This window comes from Prunus dulcis, chromosome 3 (genome assembly GCF_902201215.1).
Source record: "Prunus dulcis chromosome 3, ALMONDv2, whole genome shotgun sequence".
Classification (NCBI taxonomy): Eukaryota; Viridiplantae; Streptophyta; class Magnoliopsida; order Rosales; family Rosaceae; genus Prunus; species Prunus dulcis.
Genome location: NC_047652.1, coordinates 1,553,298 through 1,568,265, shown reverse-complemented (window position 1 = coordinate 1,568,265; position 14,968 = coordinate 1,553,298). Strand labels below are relative to the sequence as shown.

The 14,968-nt window shown below is 36.9% G+C and overlaps 3 protein-coding genes and 1 long non-coding RNA gene across 9 annotated transcripts; 1 reads left to right on the top strand and 3 right to left on the bottom strand.

The window, feature by feature from the left end:
• Nucleotides 1–2,399: 2,399 nt before the first annotated feature.
• Nucleotides 2,400–7,283, top strand: LOC117620717. 6 transcript variants are annotated; one of them, XR_004584842.1, is made up of 6 exons: nt 2,428–2,511; nt 2,595–2,607; nt 2,699–2,763; nt 3,211–3,272; nt 5,896–5,960; nt 6,957–7,283. It is a non-coding gene; the product is annotated as an uncharacterized LOC117620717 (long non-coding RNA). The 6 variants fall into 6 exon arrangements; XR_004584843.1 differs by having other exon boundaries at nt 2,497–2,511; nt 2,589–2,607; XR_004584841.1 differs by lacking the exon at nt 2,595–2,607 and having other exon boundaries at nt 2,400–2,511.
• Nucleotides 7,284–7,779: 496 nt separating this feature from the next.
• LOC117620885 (receptor-like protein 3) lies at nt 7,780–9,946 on the bottom strand. The gene is made up of 4 exons (XM_034351125.1): nt 9,510–9,946; nt 8,988–9,283; nt 8,511–8,612; nt 7,780–8,363 (listed from the first exon to the last, which is right to left on the bottom strand). The coding sequence occupies exons 1-4, from the start codon at nt 9,944–9,946 to the stop codon at nt 7,780–7,782; spliced, it is 1,419 nt and encodes a 472-aa protein (XP_034207016.1).
• Nucleotides 9,947–11,522: 1,576 nt separating this feature from the next.
• Nucleotides 11,523–13,862, bottom strand: LOC117622453 (receptor-like protein 2). Its single transcript, XM_034353119.1, has one exon. The coding sequence runs from the start codon at nt 13,854–13,856 to the stop codon at nt 11,559–11,561; it is 2,298 nt and encodes a 765-aa protein (XP_034209010.1). The 5' UTR covers nt 13,857–13,862; the 3' UTR covers nt 11,523–11,558.
• A 370-nt stretch (nt 13,863–14,232) lies between these two features.
• Nucleotides 14,233–14,962, bottom strand: LOC117622697 (pyrophosphate-energized membrane proton pump 3-like). Its single transcript, XM_034353459.1, has 2 exons — nt 14,747–14,962; nt 14,233–14,610 (listed from the first exon to the last, which is right to left on the bottom strand). Exons 1-2 carry the CDS (start codon nt 14,896–14,898, stop codon nt 14,511–14,513), a joined length of 252 nt encoding a protein of 83 aa, XP_034209350.1. The 5' UTR covers nt 14,899–14,962; the 3' UTR covers nt 14,233–14,510.
• Nucleotides 14,963–14,968: the final 6 nt, after the last annotated feature.

The following is a 14,968-nucleotide window of genomic DNA, read 5'->3' as shown; positions in this document are numbered from 1 at the left end:
ATATATATTTTGCGTCGGATAGTTAAATAGCCGCCATGGTTTCTCATTTAAACGACGTCATTTTAACAACTTAGTCGTCTATTACAATTTACAGCGTCTACAATTTATTAACACCGACGTGGTTTGTTGTTGTGATAAGAATATTTTATTATTTTATATCAAAATATTCAAAATAAATTAAAAATAAATCAGAAAAATGAAAAGTCAACTCCTATGAAGTCATTGATATATTTTCTTCCCCCTAAACCTTGAAAAAATTCATTTTGAATAACAAAAATTTAAAATGACCATCCAAAACAAAATTGTTTTGATGAGTCATAAAATCACTTCTAGTTTTATGGTTTAGGGTTTAGAGTCTAGGGTTTAGAGATTAGGGTTGTTATTTATTGGGGTTTATTTTTAAAGTATAATTTTGGGTAGTATAGGGTATATATTAGGCTGTAAAACCATAAACCCTTTTATAAACTTAAAATTTTAAATTATATAATTTAGTTTTAAGGGTTTAGGGTATTATTTTTTAACGACGGTGGTTGAGTCGTGGAATACATATGTTACGTCGTGCAGTAAAATATCCGACATGGTTTCTACTTTAAACGACGTCATTTTAATATGTAAGTCGTCTATTATAATTTACAACGCCTTCAATTTCTTAACCCCGACGTGGTTTGTTATTGTGATAAGAATATTTTATTTTTTTTATATCAAAATATTCAAAATAAATTTAAAATAAATCAGAAAAATGCAAAGTCAACTCCTATGAAGTCATTGATATATTTTATTCCCCCTAAACCTTGAAAAAAATTCATTTTGAATAACAAAAATTTAAAATGACCTTCCAAAACAAAATTCTTTTGATGAGTCATAAAATCACTTCTAGTTTTATGGTTAAGGGTTTAGAGATTAGGGTTTTTATTTATTGGGGTTTATTTTTAAAGTATAATTTTTGGGTAGTCTAGGGTATATATTAGGCTGTAAAACCATAAACCCTTTTATAAACTTAATTTTTAAAATTATATAATTTAGTTTTAAGGGTTTAGGGTATTAATTTTTAACGACGGTGGTTGAGTCGTGGAATACATATGTTACGTCGTGCAGTAAAATATTCGACATGGTTTCTACTTTAAACGACGTCATTTTAATATGTAAGTCGTCTATTATAATTTACAACGTCTTTAATTTCTTAACCCCGACGTGGTTTTTCAGTCGTCTTTATATAAAAATATTCAAAATAAATTTAAAATTAATCCGAAAAATGAAGCTTCAAAATAAACGGCCTTAAGTTCTTAATCCGAAAAATGAAGTTTCCGTCGTGGAACTTTCGCCTTGGTTTTTTTTTCGACGTTTTAAAGCGCGCGCTCTCTAAAAATTTTCGCGCGACCTAAATTTTTTAGATTTGGCTCTTATTCTTATACTTTGAACCCTGAAACCTAAAATTTTCAGATTTCGCGCAACATAACATTTTGCTCTCTCACTTCTGCTCTAATTAAAAGTTGCACTCTCCAGGCTCCGTCGAATCTGTGAGCTCGTCCAACCTGTAAGTACAAACCCTATCTTCCCCTTGTAAATTCATTGAATGATATTAGGTTGTTTTGTTAAAAGGTTTTAGGTATATGCTTTGCGATCTGTTAATAATGTGCTTATAGGTATGGGTTCATGGATTTTCTGTTTAATGGGTTCATGGATTACATTATCTGTTATGTTGAATTGGGAATGGATTTAATTTTGTCGGATCTTTTAATCACCCTATGTTATGTTGAATTGGGAATGGATTTATTGTTTTCATGCTTGGTTTCATGTATATGTTGGTTTCTTGCTTGGTTTCATGTATATGTTGGTTTCTTGCTTGGTTTCATGTATACGTTGGTTTCTTGCTTGGTTTCATATATATGTTGTGTTCTTAATGGGTTTTGGGTTCTTGAAAATAAACTGAGACACGACGAATTTTTAAGCATACGATGACGATTACACGACGGTTTTTTTAAACTACCGTCGTTGTATTACTTATACACGACGGTTTTTTCATAAACCGTCGTTTGTATTACTTATAATAGACGGCGTCTGTTGAAAATCCGTCGTCTATATATGCCAAATACGTCTGTTTTTGTTTAAAACCCGTCGTCTTTGTTGTGTATTACTTGCTATTAGATCTTTGTATAATCTGCTATAGTGATGGTCATTGCCTGTATTTTCACTTTATTATAGATAATAGGTTATAGTGTCGGAGATGGATAAGTCATGGATACACTCGGATAGAAGATCGAAGGCATATGAGTTTGGGGTGGAAGCATTTTTGAACTTTGCTGTAGAAAATCTTCTAACTACAACACATATCCGTTGTCCATGTGTTAAATGTGTTAATTTGAATCTTAATTAATAAGCATGTGTTTTTATTTAGGTATATATCTGTGTGTTTTAATGTGCAAAGGGTCGTGTTTTCAGGTGATTATATCATTAAGATGCCAATGTTGACTGCTCCAAGTACAATTGTTAGCTCGCCTCTTTTGCCAACAGGTATTTTATGAGTACCCATTGCTAAGTTTCTGTGATTTTTTAAAGATAATAATACTAATGATTGATTTGATTGGAAGCTACAGATTTTGAAATGAGGTATTTCTTCCATCAGTTTGTGTTTTCATTGTTTACCGACTTCCTTGCCTTCGTCTTTTTCATCGCTATGATCTTCCTCTTATCTTCCAAGGTGCTCACTTTCCGACTCACTTGGGTTATATCAGGAAGGGGATTGAATCTCACAGATTAGCTCAGGTATTTCCATTGTTCTTATTATTAATTTTTTTAATCAATTGTCAATTCAATGACTTTGCTCTCTTGGAGAAATCTTAGAAATGGAAATCATTCCCAATTTCTGTTTTGGTTGCCGATAAAACAGTGGAAAGCAAAGACCAAGGGTGCTTGAAGAAAAAAAAAAAATTCATTTTTTTATCTGCTTTTGGTTGCTGTATCCTAAATATGGAGAAAAAAAATTAATGATAAAACACAAGGAAAAAAGAAGTGAAGATTAATCATGTTTCGACAAAATAGAAATTGGGTGCTTTATTCTTTTTGGGCTTAACTTTTCTCATAGATTGCTTGCACTTGAGGGCATTCCCCCGCATGTTATTGTTTTAATGCTTTTGTCCTCTGTTGGGTCATTTGGGTTGGTGTCATTTTACATTGCTAACCTTATGTTTGTATATTTTGCTTGAATTTCAGCTGCACCCAGAAAACTATCTGAGAAGATAATCTGCAGAGCAGGGGACTTGCAATCTACTGAGGTTAAGTATCTTTGAAACCACTCCAAGGACCTCCTCTCCTTTGAGTTGTAGTTTCATTTAAGTTGCCAAAAACTCCTGCAGTAACTTTGATACCTCGCCAGCTACATGTTCCAATGGATCTTTTTTTGCTTCACAGTTTCTTAGGTTCCATTTAATTTGGTATTTATTTTGGTGTGATATATTTCTCTTAGGGTGTGTCAAATGGTAAAGCTGCAAGTAAACCATCTATTGATAATAATAAAAATGAGCTTTCTAACCCTAAACCCTCTAATATCTGAGTATGTTGTTGAATCTATTGGGTGTTTTGTTGAGGTTAATTTTAGGGTACAGCAATGGATTGAAACATCTGAGCATGTTGTTGAATGTTTTGAGTGTTTTGAGACTGATGGAGAGAGAAAAACAGAGGAAAATAGTATCTGAATAGAGTTTTTTTCTTTCAATTACTTATAAGATTTCTTCATATAAAGCCCTTTGTTTAATATCAGTTTCTATTGAGCTCCCTTAGTTTTTGGTGGATGTTGGTGTGTAAGTGTGTGTTCTTCCTGTTATTCACACTGAACCCATTTTTCTGGAAGGCCATAACGGTATAAAGTAGGTATAAATTAGGTATAAATTAGGTCAAAATGCTTCTGTAGAGGACTGTTCTGTATGTATGGAATTTTGATCTTTGTGGAAATATGAATGGTATGTTAGAAAGTGAATTCATATAGACCGCATAGTTGGAATTTTGAGTTCTTAGGTTTATTTTTGTGCAAAGTCTTCTGTTAGAAGATTCACTGAAGAGCCATTTCTTTCTTTTTTCAGTCCTTCTTCTATCACTTGAAAGGCTAAAGTACCTGCAAAGGCATGAATTCTTGCAGGAATTATAGCTCATGAGAGCAATACTTTTTTTTATATAAATCTATTTAAAGGATGAGACATAGAAGGATCTTTGAAAATTATGGTCTGGAATGGATATTTTGCAGACCAAAGTTTGAGAGGTCTGTCATTGGGAATGCATAATTGTATCCGAAAGCTTCCCGTGATGAACTTTAGGTCAAACTCATAAAGAGAGAACATTTAAATTCGTAAAGAAGGGGTAGTGTTCAAGCTATTTCCCAAGTTATTATTTCAAATCTTTGCCCTTCCAAGTTTTAAAGGTTTAAATTGTTTGTTAGGGTTTCTCAATTTGGGTGTTTGATTTACGAATTTTAATTCTTCTCTCTTTCTAAGTTTGAAAACTACCTTCATTATCTGGTTGGAGTTGTTGATACAACCAGAACCAGATTTTAAATTCAGTTGGGATTGTTGGGAGATAAGAATGGGAGATTTTTTTGGCTGGCTCTTTGTCAGTTGGGATTTGTTTTTGTTTTCTTTTCTTAATGCTTCTTAATTCCTGTTTTGCTTTAGCAAAGTGTTCAGCTCGCATGAATTTGATCTTTCGGTTAATAGAGCTTAGAAATTAGCTTACGGCACCATATGAAAATGGGTTTAATTTTCTTTAGGTTTATAGTGAAGAAGTCGATCGTTTAAAAGGGTTTTTCTTCAAGAACAAACATATAGTGTAATTTAAGATAAACAAAAAGAAACTAAACTATTTTTATATCACCAAAAATTTCAGTGTCTCTGATACCTAATCAGACCAAAGTGAGTCAAATTAAAGTTAGTAACCAACTGAACTTACTACAAGTGAAATGTGTCTGAACAATGAGTTGAGGCAAACACCAGAGGAGCCACAATAAGTTATTAATTGTTCTTCAAAACAAGAAAACAAACTAAAGAAACACATAATTTCAAAAGTTCAGAGTGAATTGTGTCCTGTTCGCGTTTTTTTTAAAAAAAGAAAAACTCCACAATCAGTTTTGCCCTTGCATGGCCCTCTGAAATTTGGAACTGTTCAGTTAAACCCAGATGTGCCATAAGAAGTCAGACATGGGTGAGCAGCTCTCCTCCTCGCCTGAGCTGCTGAGCCTGACCACTCCATCGACATTGATTGGCGGCATAAGGGAGCATCTCCACCCACACATGACTTACAAACTGCCACTTTCTCCCATTAGTCCCCCCTCTATCTGACTCCAGGGACTGCAAGGCTTTAGCAAGCCTGCATGCATCAAATAGAACTGACTTGCTTCTATCTCCTTTCACTTTAGATGGAAGGATGTCTGTGCACACATCCAGTAGCTTTGTGCATGCTTTCCTTTCACCCAATTTCATTATTTTCTTTTCCTTGAAAAATTCTTCAGCCTCAGCACATGTGTCTCTAAACCTTATCTGTCCAATCCCATTCAGTAGCATGAAGGGGCACATGACTAATAGTTCAATAACAGCTTACTGTCTTCACAATTTTCACTAGGAACCGAGTTCGAGTTTCGATTCACATCAGAATAATAACATAGATCGGTTTGTGCATTTGGTATTTGTTTTTGTGTGATATTTTTCTCTTAGGGCGTGTCAAATGGTAAAGCTGTTGATTTGTTGGAATTTAGGGTTTATGATTTGTTGATTAAATTTTGTGATGGACCTCTTTTCCTCTCTCTGTTTGTGCATTTGTCTTAATTAAATTTGTTTCTTAAAAAAAAAATAAAATGGTCTGTTTGATTAATTGATATGACAGTTTGCTTTGATTAATTCATGTGTATGACAGAAAAGGTTGGGAGCTGCTTTTGGAGCCTCATTTATTTGGCCTGCGAGCTTGATTTACTTCTCCAGGTTTTCATTCTCTTCCATCTCCATCTCCGATTTTAATCTATTGGTTTGGAAAAGCTCATATTCAAGTGATTTTTAAACTCTAAATCCCTAATTGATGATAATGCCTAATATTTTTAGTTAGTTGAAATTTTTATAATGAGTTATTAGATGAATATTGATGATTTTCTTTGTGGATAATGATTTATTAGATTGAATGAATATTGATGATTTTGTGTGTGGATAATGATTTGTTGGATTATAGATGACTATATATGATTATTTGATTTGTTGGAATTTAGGGTTTATGATTTGTTGATTAAATTTTGTGATAGAATTTTTTTTTTATAACTTAATAATCTGTTTATCGATGATGTGTAAATAACATAGTAGCATATTTAAATTTTTTAACGGGTGTTTTGAATCAAGTGCTTCCTTCTATTCTTCAAAAAGACATCTATTCTGGTAAACTTAATTGAGTTTGAGCTTATGGGGTTAAACTTTTTGCCATATTTTTATTGCACTGTTTCTTTTCTTATTCTTATATGCAGGGATGATTTGTTTCTTTTCTTTTTTTTTTTCCTTCTTCTCAATTTTAAACAGATTTACAGTACTTTCTCTTGCTGAAATTTTGTGAAATATATGTATATAGGGGAGCTCAAATTAAGAAATAGTGGTTACGCATTATTCCTTTTTCATAAAATTCAATTTTTCTTCAATACATCCAACTATGATTCTTTTACCTCTCTTCAACTTTTCCTTTAGATAAACACAGAATTTAAAATATGTTTACTTTGTGTTACATCAATTGGAAAACCATCTAGAACTTGCTCATTAGTTCTCTTAATTTCGTTACTTTGTGTTTCCTCGATTGGAAAACCATTTATAACTTTCTTATTAAATTGTTAAATTATATTATTCATGTTTATACATAATTAGATGTTTATGATTATTGTCCTAACTCGATTTTCCCCATTCATCAACACTAACACTTACTATTTTCCCACTTTTTTATAACAGGTCAAGATCTCCATCAAAGAGAAGAAAAGTCATGAAGAAATTGCAAAACAAAACCTGCCCAATTAAACAGCATGCTACTCAAAACTATCCAAATTTTGCTATTTTGATAACTGCTTCCCGCTATTAACATCTCAATGTATATACAAACATGCCTACTATTTTAACATAACAAGCAGCCTGTAAAATATGTTATTACTTTCTTTTTTAGCAACTTATACTTCCTTAGTTAAGCATAATGCTACAAATTAAATCTCATTGTATATATAAACAATCTTATTTTGTCTACGTAATTTCAAAACCCGCAGCATCGTGCGGGCTTTTTTTCTAGTATATATATATAATTATCTAATCTAGAGTCATTATGTTATTCTTAGCATAAACATGTAATCATTTATATCATGATAAAGTGAAAACCCAAACGGCACCACTTGATCAAGGGACATTTTCTCGAGTTGGTTCTTAATAGATAATAAAAACATAATGATATAATCACTTCAATTCATGACTAATTATCACTCTTATCTCTAGTACATTTGTTCTATTGACTCCCTCTCTAAAACCCTTTTCTTTTATCAAACAAAGTTTCTTAAACCTCGACCCCCTTTATTCTGGTAACACAATATAACTTAAATCAAAGACATTTTATTCAACTAATCCTGCTGCTTGTTTTCTTATATCACCTGATGAATTCCCATGCGTTTGGATCAAAATGTTTTCATGTCAAAACCTGAAGGTTTAAATACATACTTTCTACACCTACCAACCAATGGAATTTTCTTAGCATCAACTCTAAAACCAATGCTGAAACTGATGCAAAAAGATATCACAAAGACAACTGCAACAAGCAGCTTCTTCCTGTTATATCTCTGCGTAGCTGGATATACTGGTGGAAGGCTTTGAAGGCTTTGAGGGCAAGAGCGGTTCGGAGTTGGAGGGCCACGTAAGCCTGAATTTCCTTCAAAGCTGGTGGTGGTAAAGTATCAAACTGACTTCCGGTTGGTACAAGTCCCTGAAGATCGTTGTATGGCACACTGAAGAAAGAAAGGAAATTCAGACCTTTGAGAGAAGCAGGGATTTCACCAGATAGATGGTTATGGGAGAGATCCAATCTCTCTAAGTTGGTGAGGTTAGAGATCTGATCTGGGATGCGGCCAGAGAAGTTGTTATGACTAAGGTCCAAATAATGAACAAACTTCAATTGGCCAATCTCAATGGGGATCTTGCCACTAATGTTGTTACTGCCCAGATATATGGCTGGAGGCAGCTTGGAAAGCTGCTTGTATTTCTGATTATTCGCATTGCTGGACATGACAAAGATAGGCATCTCTAGATATCCTCTTTCCACTTGATCAACAGCCTCTTTTGGTGTCAAAACTGGCAACCCACAGAGCATATTTGGAAGTCCTCCTGTAAGCAGGTTATGGGACAAATCTATGTATAGAAAAGGTTGGGCAGACTACCCAACCAAGTGGGAAATAGAACCGGTTATAAGGTTAAATGCCAGGTCCAAGACTTGAAGATTTTTTAGATTGGCTAGCCAGGTGGGCAGTTGACCTGCGAATTGGCAACCCTCCAGAGCAAGAAGCTGAAGATTGTGGAATCCATCTGGCTCTACTATGTTGTCATAATCTGGTAAAGGTTCAGAGTGGTCCGATTCTTGCAACCCATGAGAATTTTAACAGCCCCGGTAACAATTATTAGGTTGTTTGAATGGATGGAGAGATAAGCCAGGGATTTTAGTGCAACTATTTCAAGCAATATTTGCCCTCTGAGCTGATTACTGGCCAATCTAATAGCTGTAAGTGATTTGCAAGAGTAGAGGCTCTGTGATAACTCACCCGTGAAGTTATTGTTTCCAAGGTCCAATTTGGTGAGGTGTTGAAGAGTAGAGAAATTGAAGGCAGAGTGATCTCCAGTTGTTGAAACTCAAAATCAAGATGGATAGATTTTTACAGTTTGTGAGTGATGGAGGTAAGGGACATGTGAGGTAGTTGGAGGAGAGAAGCAAGCTTTCCAATCTGGAAAGCTTACCAATATGGCTGGGGATTGGTCCAGAGAATTGGTTTGAGGTGAGCCATAGGATCTTTAGATTTTTCAGGCGCGTGATGTCATCGCTAATGACTCCCGAAATATGATTGACAGGCAGAGAGAGCTCCTGGAGATTAGCAGCGTCATAAATGTCATCCGGGAGAGATCCTGAGAGGTAATTGAAGCCTGTTCGGAAGACTTGGAGCTTGAAACATGCCCCAAGTCCAGGGGGGACTAGGCCAGTGAACTTGTTGAAGGACAAGTCCAAGATGGTGAGGGACGTGTAATTGTTTCCATTGCTGCCAAAAAAAAAAAAAAAACAGAGGGGGGTATAGGACCAGTAAAGCTGTTGTTGCTGACATTGAAAGTGGTGAGAGAGCCTGCAGACACAGCTGAGACAATGAATGAAGATGGGATTGAGCCGTTGAATGAATGGCTGGACAAGTTAACTGTCTGAAGTGCGGTGGTTTGGCTGGAGGAGGGTGATAACTGGCCAACGAGATGGTTGAAGCTCAAGTCAAGGACCTGGAGAGCGAGGAAAACAAGTCATCTGGGAGAGGACCTGAGAGGGAATTCCAGGCGAGATTGAGGTGGGTGAGATAGGTGAGGTTGGTGATATACGGAGATATGACACCATTTAAGCCTCTCCCAGGAAGTGATGCACGGATGACGCGTTGATCATCTTGGTTGCAAAGTATTCCTTCCCAAAGGCAACAGTTAGTGGAAGCAGACCAATTCAATGGTGGTGATGATGATACCTTAGAAGCCAAGGACAAGAGAGCTTCGTGATCCACTTGGTCACAGGCAGCAGAGGCAAAAGAAGGCAGCAACACAAGGAAAAACCATTGACGCAAAAAGAGAAGAAGCTGTGTTTTTGGTCCTTGGCATGGTGTTGTTGGCACCTCCTCCTTCTTCTCCTTGGAGGAGGTTGCTTTATTGTTTTTCATCTTAATGATCTCCATCCATATGCAACCATCAGTACCAATCTGTACATATAATTGTAATTATTTGACCATGTAGCTCTGGTGTGAGCTTCTGTGAACATGGAAGTACTTGGACACTACTCAGTAAACAGCCATTGACCTAGAGAGAAGGAGAGAGTCTTGAAGTCACATTGCATGAACAGATTAATCACAATAAAAAGTGTTTAATAAGACATAAGCCAAAAATCAAGCACATAAAAAATGACTTTAATCACATAAAAAATGACTACCACACCTGAAGTATGACTAGCACATAATAAATCTATCAAAAAGGGTGTCAATTTTCTTGGGAAGTTTGTCACATAGACCATGACATGAAAGATCAACACATAAAAAAAATTTATCACAGCAATATTTAATTTACTTGATGTCTTTGCTCTATTGACCAAATGTGAATCCTCCAAAGACAGAAACTCAGTGGTTGGCACTTGCTACTTGGTATTAAAAAATAAAAATAAAAATAATCCAATACATCTTCTAGCTTGGAAAATGGTACATTTTAAGATAATTAAATATCTCTAGGAAAAGTACTTTGCAGATGACGAGGGAAATGACTCAACAACCATCGTTTAGCTTTATATGCTGAATCCAATATGATTTCCTATTGAGAAGGACGATAACATACTAAACTTACGCATATTGCACAAATGCTAAAATTCGAACCTAGAACTTTCTTTGGAAGGAGCATTTGCTTCAAACCACTACACCAGTGGACTTTTTGCATTCTAAATTAATATACTAAATTAATACATTTGATTCAATACGAAAACTCGGGGAGACGTCTAAAATTCTATAAGATTAGTTTCTCGCGTCCAAATTATGTCAAGTCTTTGGGTTGTTATTCTTTTTTTTTTTTTTTTTTTTTTTTTGGTAAAGAAAGGCTTTGGCTTGTTGGACCGACTTGCTAACATTCAACGTAAGCGTTTACGTTGAGTCTTTGAGAGGGCAGGTATAATTAGTCACGATTTGATGCAATAATATAATTAATTAGTCCGTTGGTTCATTTTCCCCTACGAGTGTCGAAAGTATCATTAATTATTATTCAGAATTAGGCACAGTTCAGAATGTATAACTTTCTATGCAACTTTTTTTATTTATTTATTACTATTTTCCTCAAAGTTTCTGAATCACTTCATCCCATCTTCTCTCGTTTCTTGACAGTTTATTATTTTATGTCTAGTTTCAACCTTTTGTATTTAACTTCTTGAACCCCAAGGTACCAAAAAGAGAGGGCTTTGCAAATCACACATTAGTGTAGTGGTTTGTAGTAATTGTTCTTCTAAAAAGAGTCATGGGTTTAAGTCCTAACATCCGTGTAGTGTATATGAATTTAATATATAATTGTCCTTCTAAATAGAAAAAGTCTTCAAATAAATAAATAAATAAAGAGATAGGCCTTTTTTTTCCCCTTCCTTAATTTTCAGGTTTCAATTTTTCTTTTTTTTCCAATTTGGTTTGGGTCTATCTGTATAGCAATCAACATCAAAATCTATGCACAGGGAGAACATAGATTTTCAGAAATCAAACATGAAACTTGAACTGCTAAAAAAACACGGAACTTGAATATTGGCTGCTTTCGTTTCAATATAACTTAATTTACAGAATCATTATTTTGTTGATCTACGGTGCAAATTTTTTGTATTCTCTTTGTCATTTGATTGATCAAAGAGCGACAAGTTTTAAATATACACTTTAAGTTACAAAGAAACTTTTTTTTATTAATTTCAATCCAGAAACCAATGCCAAAACCAATGCCGTAGCCAATGGCAGTAATGATGCCAGTAAGAAGCTTTCCGTTAAAGCTAGATCCTCCACCAACTGGCTGCGGCGGTGGCGGTTGAGGAGTGCAAGTGAGCCTCATGGTTGGCGGGCCACATAATCCTGGATTCCCTTCAAAGCTGGAAATTGTAAAAGTATCGAACTGGCCTCCGGATGGTACAAGTCCCTGAAGATCATTATACGCCACACTGAAGAAAGACATGAAATTTAGACTTTTGAGAGAAGCAGGGATTGCACCAGAGAGATGGTTGTAGGAGAAATCCAATATCTCCAAGTTGGCCAGGTTAGAAATCTGATCCGGGATGCTGCCAGTGAAGTTGTTGTGACGGAAGTCAAGCACATGAAGACGCCTCAATTGTCCAATCTGAATGGGGATGGTGCCATCAAGGAGGTTGTTGCCCACATATATGGCTCGTCGGAATTGGGAGAGCTCCTTGTACAGCTGATTGGTAGCATTGGTGGGCTTCACAAAAAGAGGCAACTCTAGTAAACTTTCCTGCACCTTATGATCACCGGTCTCTTCCGATGTCAAAGCCGGCATCCCACAGAGCTCAGTAGGAAATCCTCCTTCAAAAAGGTTATTGGACAAGTCCATGTAGAAAAGATTTGGCAGAGAACCCAACCAACCTGGAACCGAACCGGTTATGAGGTTGTATGAGAGGTCCAAGGCTTGAAGACTTTTAAGCTTGGCAAGCCAGGAGGGTACTTGACCTGTGAATTGGCAACCACCAAGAGCCAAAACCTTGAGGTTAAGGAACCCATCTAGCTCTGCTAGATTTTCATCATCAGGCACAGGCTCAAGCAGAAAATTTTTGGACAAGACCAGAGTGGTCAGGCTCTTGCATCCCATTAGAATCCTAATAGCACCAGTGGCATTTGTAAGGTTGTTTATAGAGAGAGAGAGGAAGGAGAGAGACTTCAGTGCAACTATTTCAGGAGATATCTGGCCTGTGAGCTGATTGTTGGCTAATCTGATTGCTTTAAGTGATTTGCAAGAGTAGAGGCTTTGAGGTAACTCACCACCAGTGAAGTTGTTGTTGCCGAGGTCAAGCATGGTGAGGCGCGGGAGAGTTGTGAAATTGAAGGCAGAGAGGTCTCCAGTCAAGTGGTTGAACCTCAAAATCAGGGTGGACAGATTTGTGCAGTTGGTGAGAGATGGAGGCAGATGACCTGTGAAGTTGTTGCTGGACAGAAGAAGATTTTCCAACCTTGAAAGCTTGCCAACGTTGCTTGGGATTGGGCCTGAGAATTTGTTTGAGGAGAGCTCCAAGATCTTGAGTTTGGTTAAGAGCACAATTCCTTTGCCAATGTGACCCGAAAGGCGATTGCCAGGCAGATAGAGCTCTTCAAGATCAGCGAGGTCGAAAACCTCATCAGGGAGATAACCAGAGAGGTTATTGAAGCCTGCCCCGAATACTTGGAGCTTGGAACATGCTCCGAGTCCAGGTGGAATTTCGCCAGTGAATTTGTTGAAGGACAAGTCTAAGATGGTGAGGGAAGTGTGATCGCTACCATTGTTGCAGAAAAAAGAGATGGGGTTGGAGCCAGCAAAGTTGTTCTTCCTGACATTGAAAGTGGTGAGAATGGCTGCAGCTGCGGCCGGGACAACAATTGAACCATTAAACAAATTTCTAGACAAGTCTAGAGTCTCGAGCCTGGTGGTTTTGGAAGAGAACACCGGTAAGTGGCTGGTGAGGCTGTTGTAGCTCAAGTCGAGGACCTGGAGTCTAGAGAGGGAGGAAAACAAGTCATGTGGGAGAGGACCAGAGAAGGAATTGTGGGAGAGATTAAGGTGGGTGAGATGTGTGAGGTTGGTGATAGATGGAGAGATAACACCAGATAAGCGTCTCCAAGGCAGCCATAGACGAACGACACGGTGATCATCGTCATCTTGCTGGCAACTTACTCCTTCCCAGGAGCAACAGTCAGTAGAAGAAGACCAATTCAATGGTGGCTTGAAAGCCAAGGACAAGAGGGAGGCATGATCCACTTGGGCACAAGCAGCAGAGGCAGAACAAGGCAGCAGAAGAAAACCGAAAAAGAGAAAGAGCTTGTTGTAGTTGGAAGAGGCACTTGCTTTGTTGTGTTTCATCTTAATTATGAACGCCATCCCATTGAAATTATTGTTACCAATCTTAAGTACATGCATGTAATCTTAAGCACATGCGTGTATGTAAAGACCTGTTGACATTGACCAAGAAAACAGAGGGCCCGAGTGACGACGTGTGATGTGAACAGATTTATCTTAATAGAAAATGGGAAAAGTAGTACGGTTCTGCTTGGACTATTTGCAATATACTAGTCCGGAGTCCCAAACTACAACGGCAAGCAAACGAATTCACACCAAAGGAAAACCGTTTCATTTGAGTCATGCAACTCCAATTCAGAAGTTCTTTGACATGGTATCACCAACTAGAACCTCTGCTGAGATATCATTATGTCACTTCAATTTATTGTTTCATTAAAAAGGAAAAAAAAGAAAAAAAGAAAAGAGAGAGCCTCGAAACAGAGGATGAATTATGTATTGGGATCATTGTCGTAGAGAATAATACGTCATAGACGCTACACTGAACTAGAATGAGCAGCCAATTAACATTAATTATTCAAGGTCCAATCGTAAAAGCGATAATTTGGTAAAACTATGAATCAGGCACCCTCAATATACATCCAAAAAAATCCTATCTGTATTTTTGCCGCTAAGTATTCAAGATGAAGGAAAGGGGGTGCAGTAAACTGGCACAACCGCAATTGTTATAAACAACACTCAGAGGAAGACAGGAGCCATAACCAGCGTTATTGTTGCGAGCATCTTAATGAGAACATGAAGCGAAGGTCCAGCTGTGTCTTTGAACGGGTCACCCACACTGCACAACAAATAAAACCAGATCATATAATTATTTCCAGGAACTCAGATACCATTAAAAACTGAACAAAAGGAACAGTACTCAAAACTCTTTCCAACGCACAAGAAATGCAGAGAGAAAGAGAGACGGGACTTACGTATCTCCTGTAATAGCAGCCTTATGGCTGTCACTTCCTTTGCCTCCGAGAACCCCTGTCTCAATGTACTTCTTTGCATTGTCCCAGGCACCACCGGCTGTGTTCAGGAAAAGTGCCATGAGAATACCAGATACTGTTGCAAACATCAGCATGGAAGCTACAACTTTAGCACCGAGTAGAGGCTGCCCAGTATAATATCCAAAGATCCGGAACGCTATACCT

Coding starts and splice junctions, on each gene's coding strand:
- LOC117620885 (XM_034351125.1), bottom strand. CDS start 9,946: ATGGAGATCATTAAGATGAAAAACAATAAAGCAACCTCCTCCAAGGAG. Junction 8,613..8,987: donor ACCAATCCCCAGCCATATTG/GTAAGCTTTCCA, acceptor ATGGGTTGCAAG/AATCGGACCACTCTGAACCT. Junction 8,364..8,510: donor GGAGGGTTGCCAATTCGCAG/GTCAACTGCCCA, acceptor ACCTGCTTACAG/GAGGACTTCCAAATATGCTC.
- LOC117622453 (XM_034353119.1), bottom strand. CDS start 13,856: ATGGCGTTCATAATTAAGATGAAACACAACAAAGCAAGTGCCTCTTCC.
- LOC117622697 (XM_034353459.1), bottom strand. CDS start 14,898: ATGCTGATGTTTGCAACAGTATCTGGTATTCTCATGGCACTTTTCCTG. Junction 14,611..14,746: donor GCTGCTATTACAGGAGATAC/GTAAGTCCCGTC, acceptor TTTGTTGTGCAG/TGTGGGTGACCCGTTCAAAG.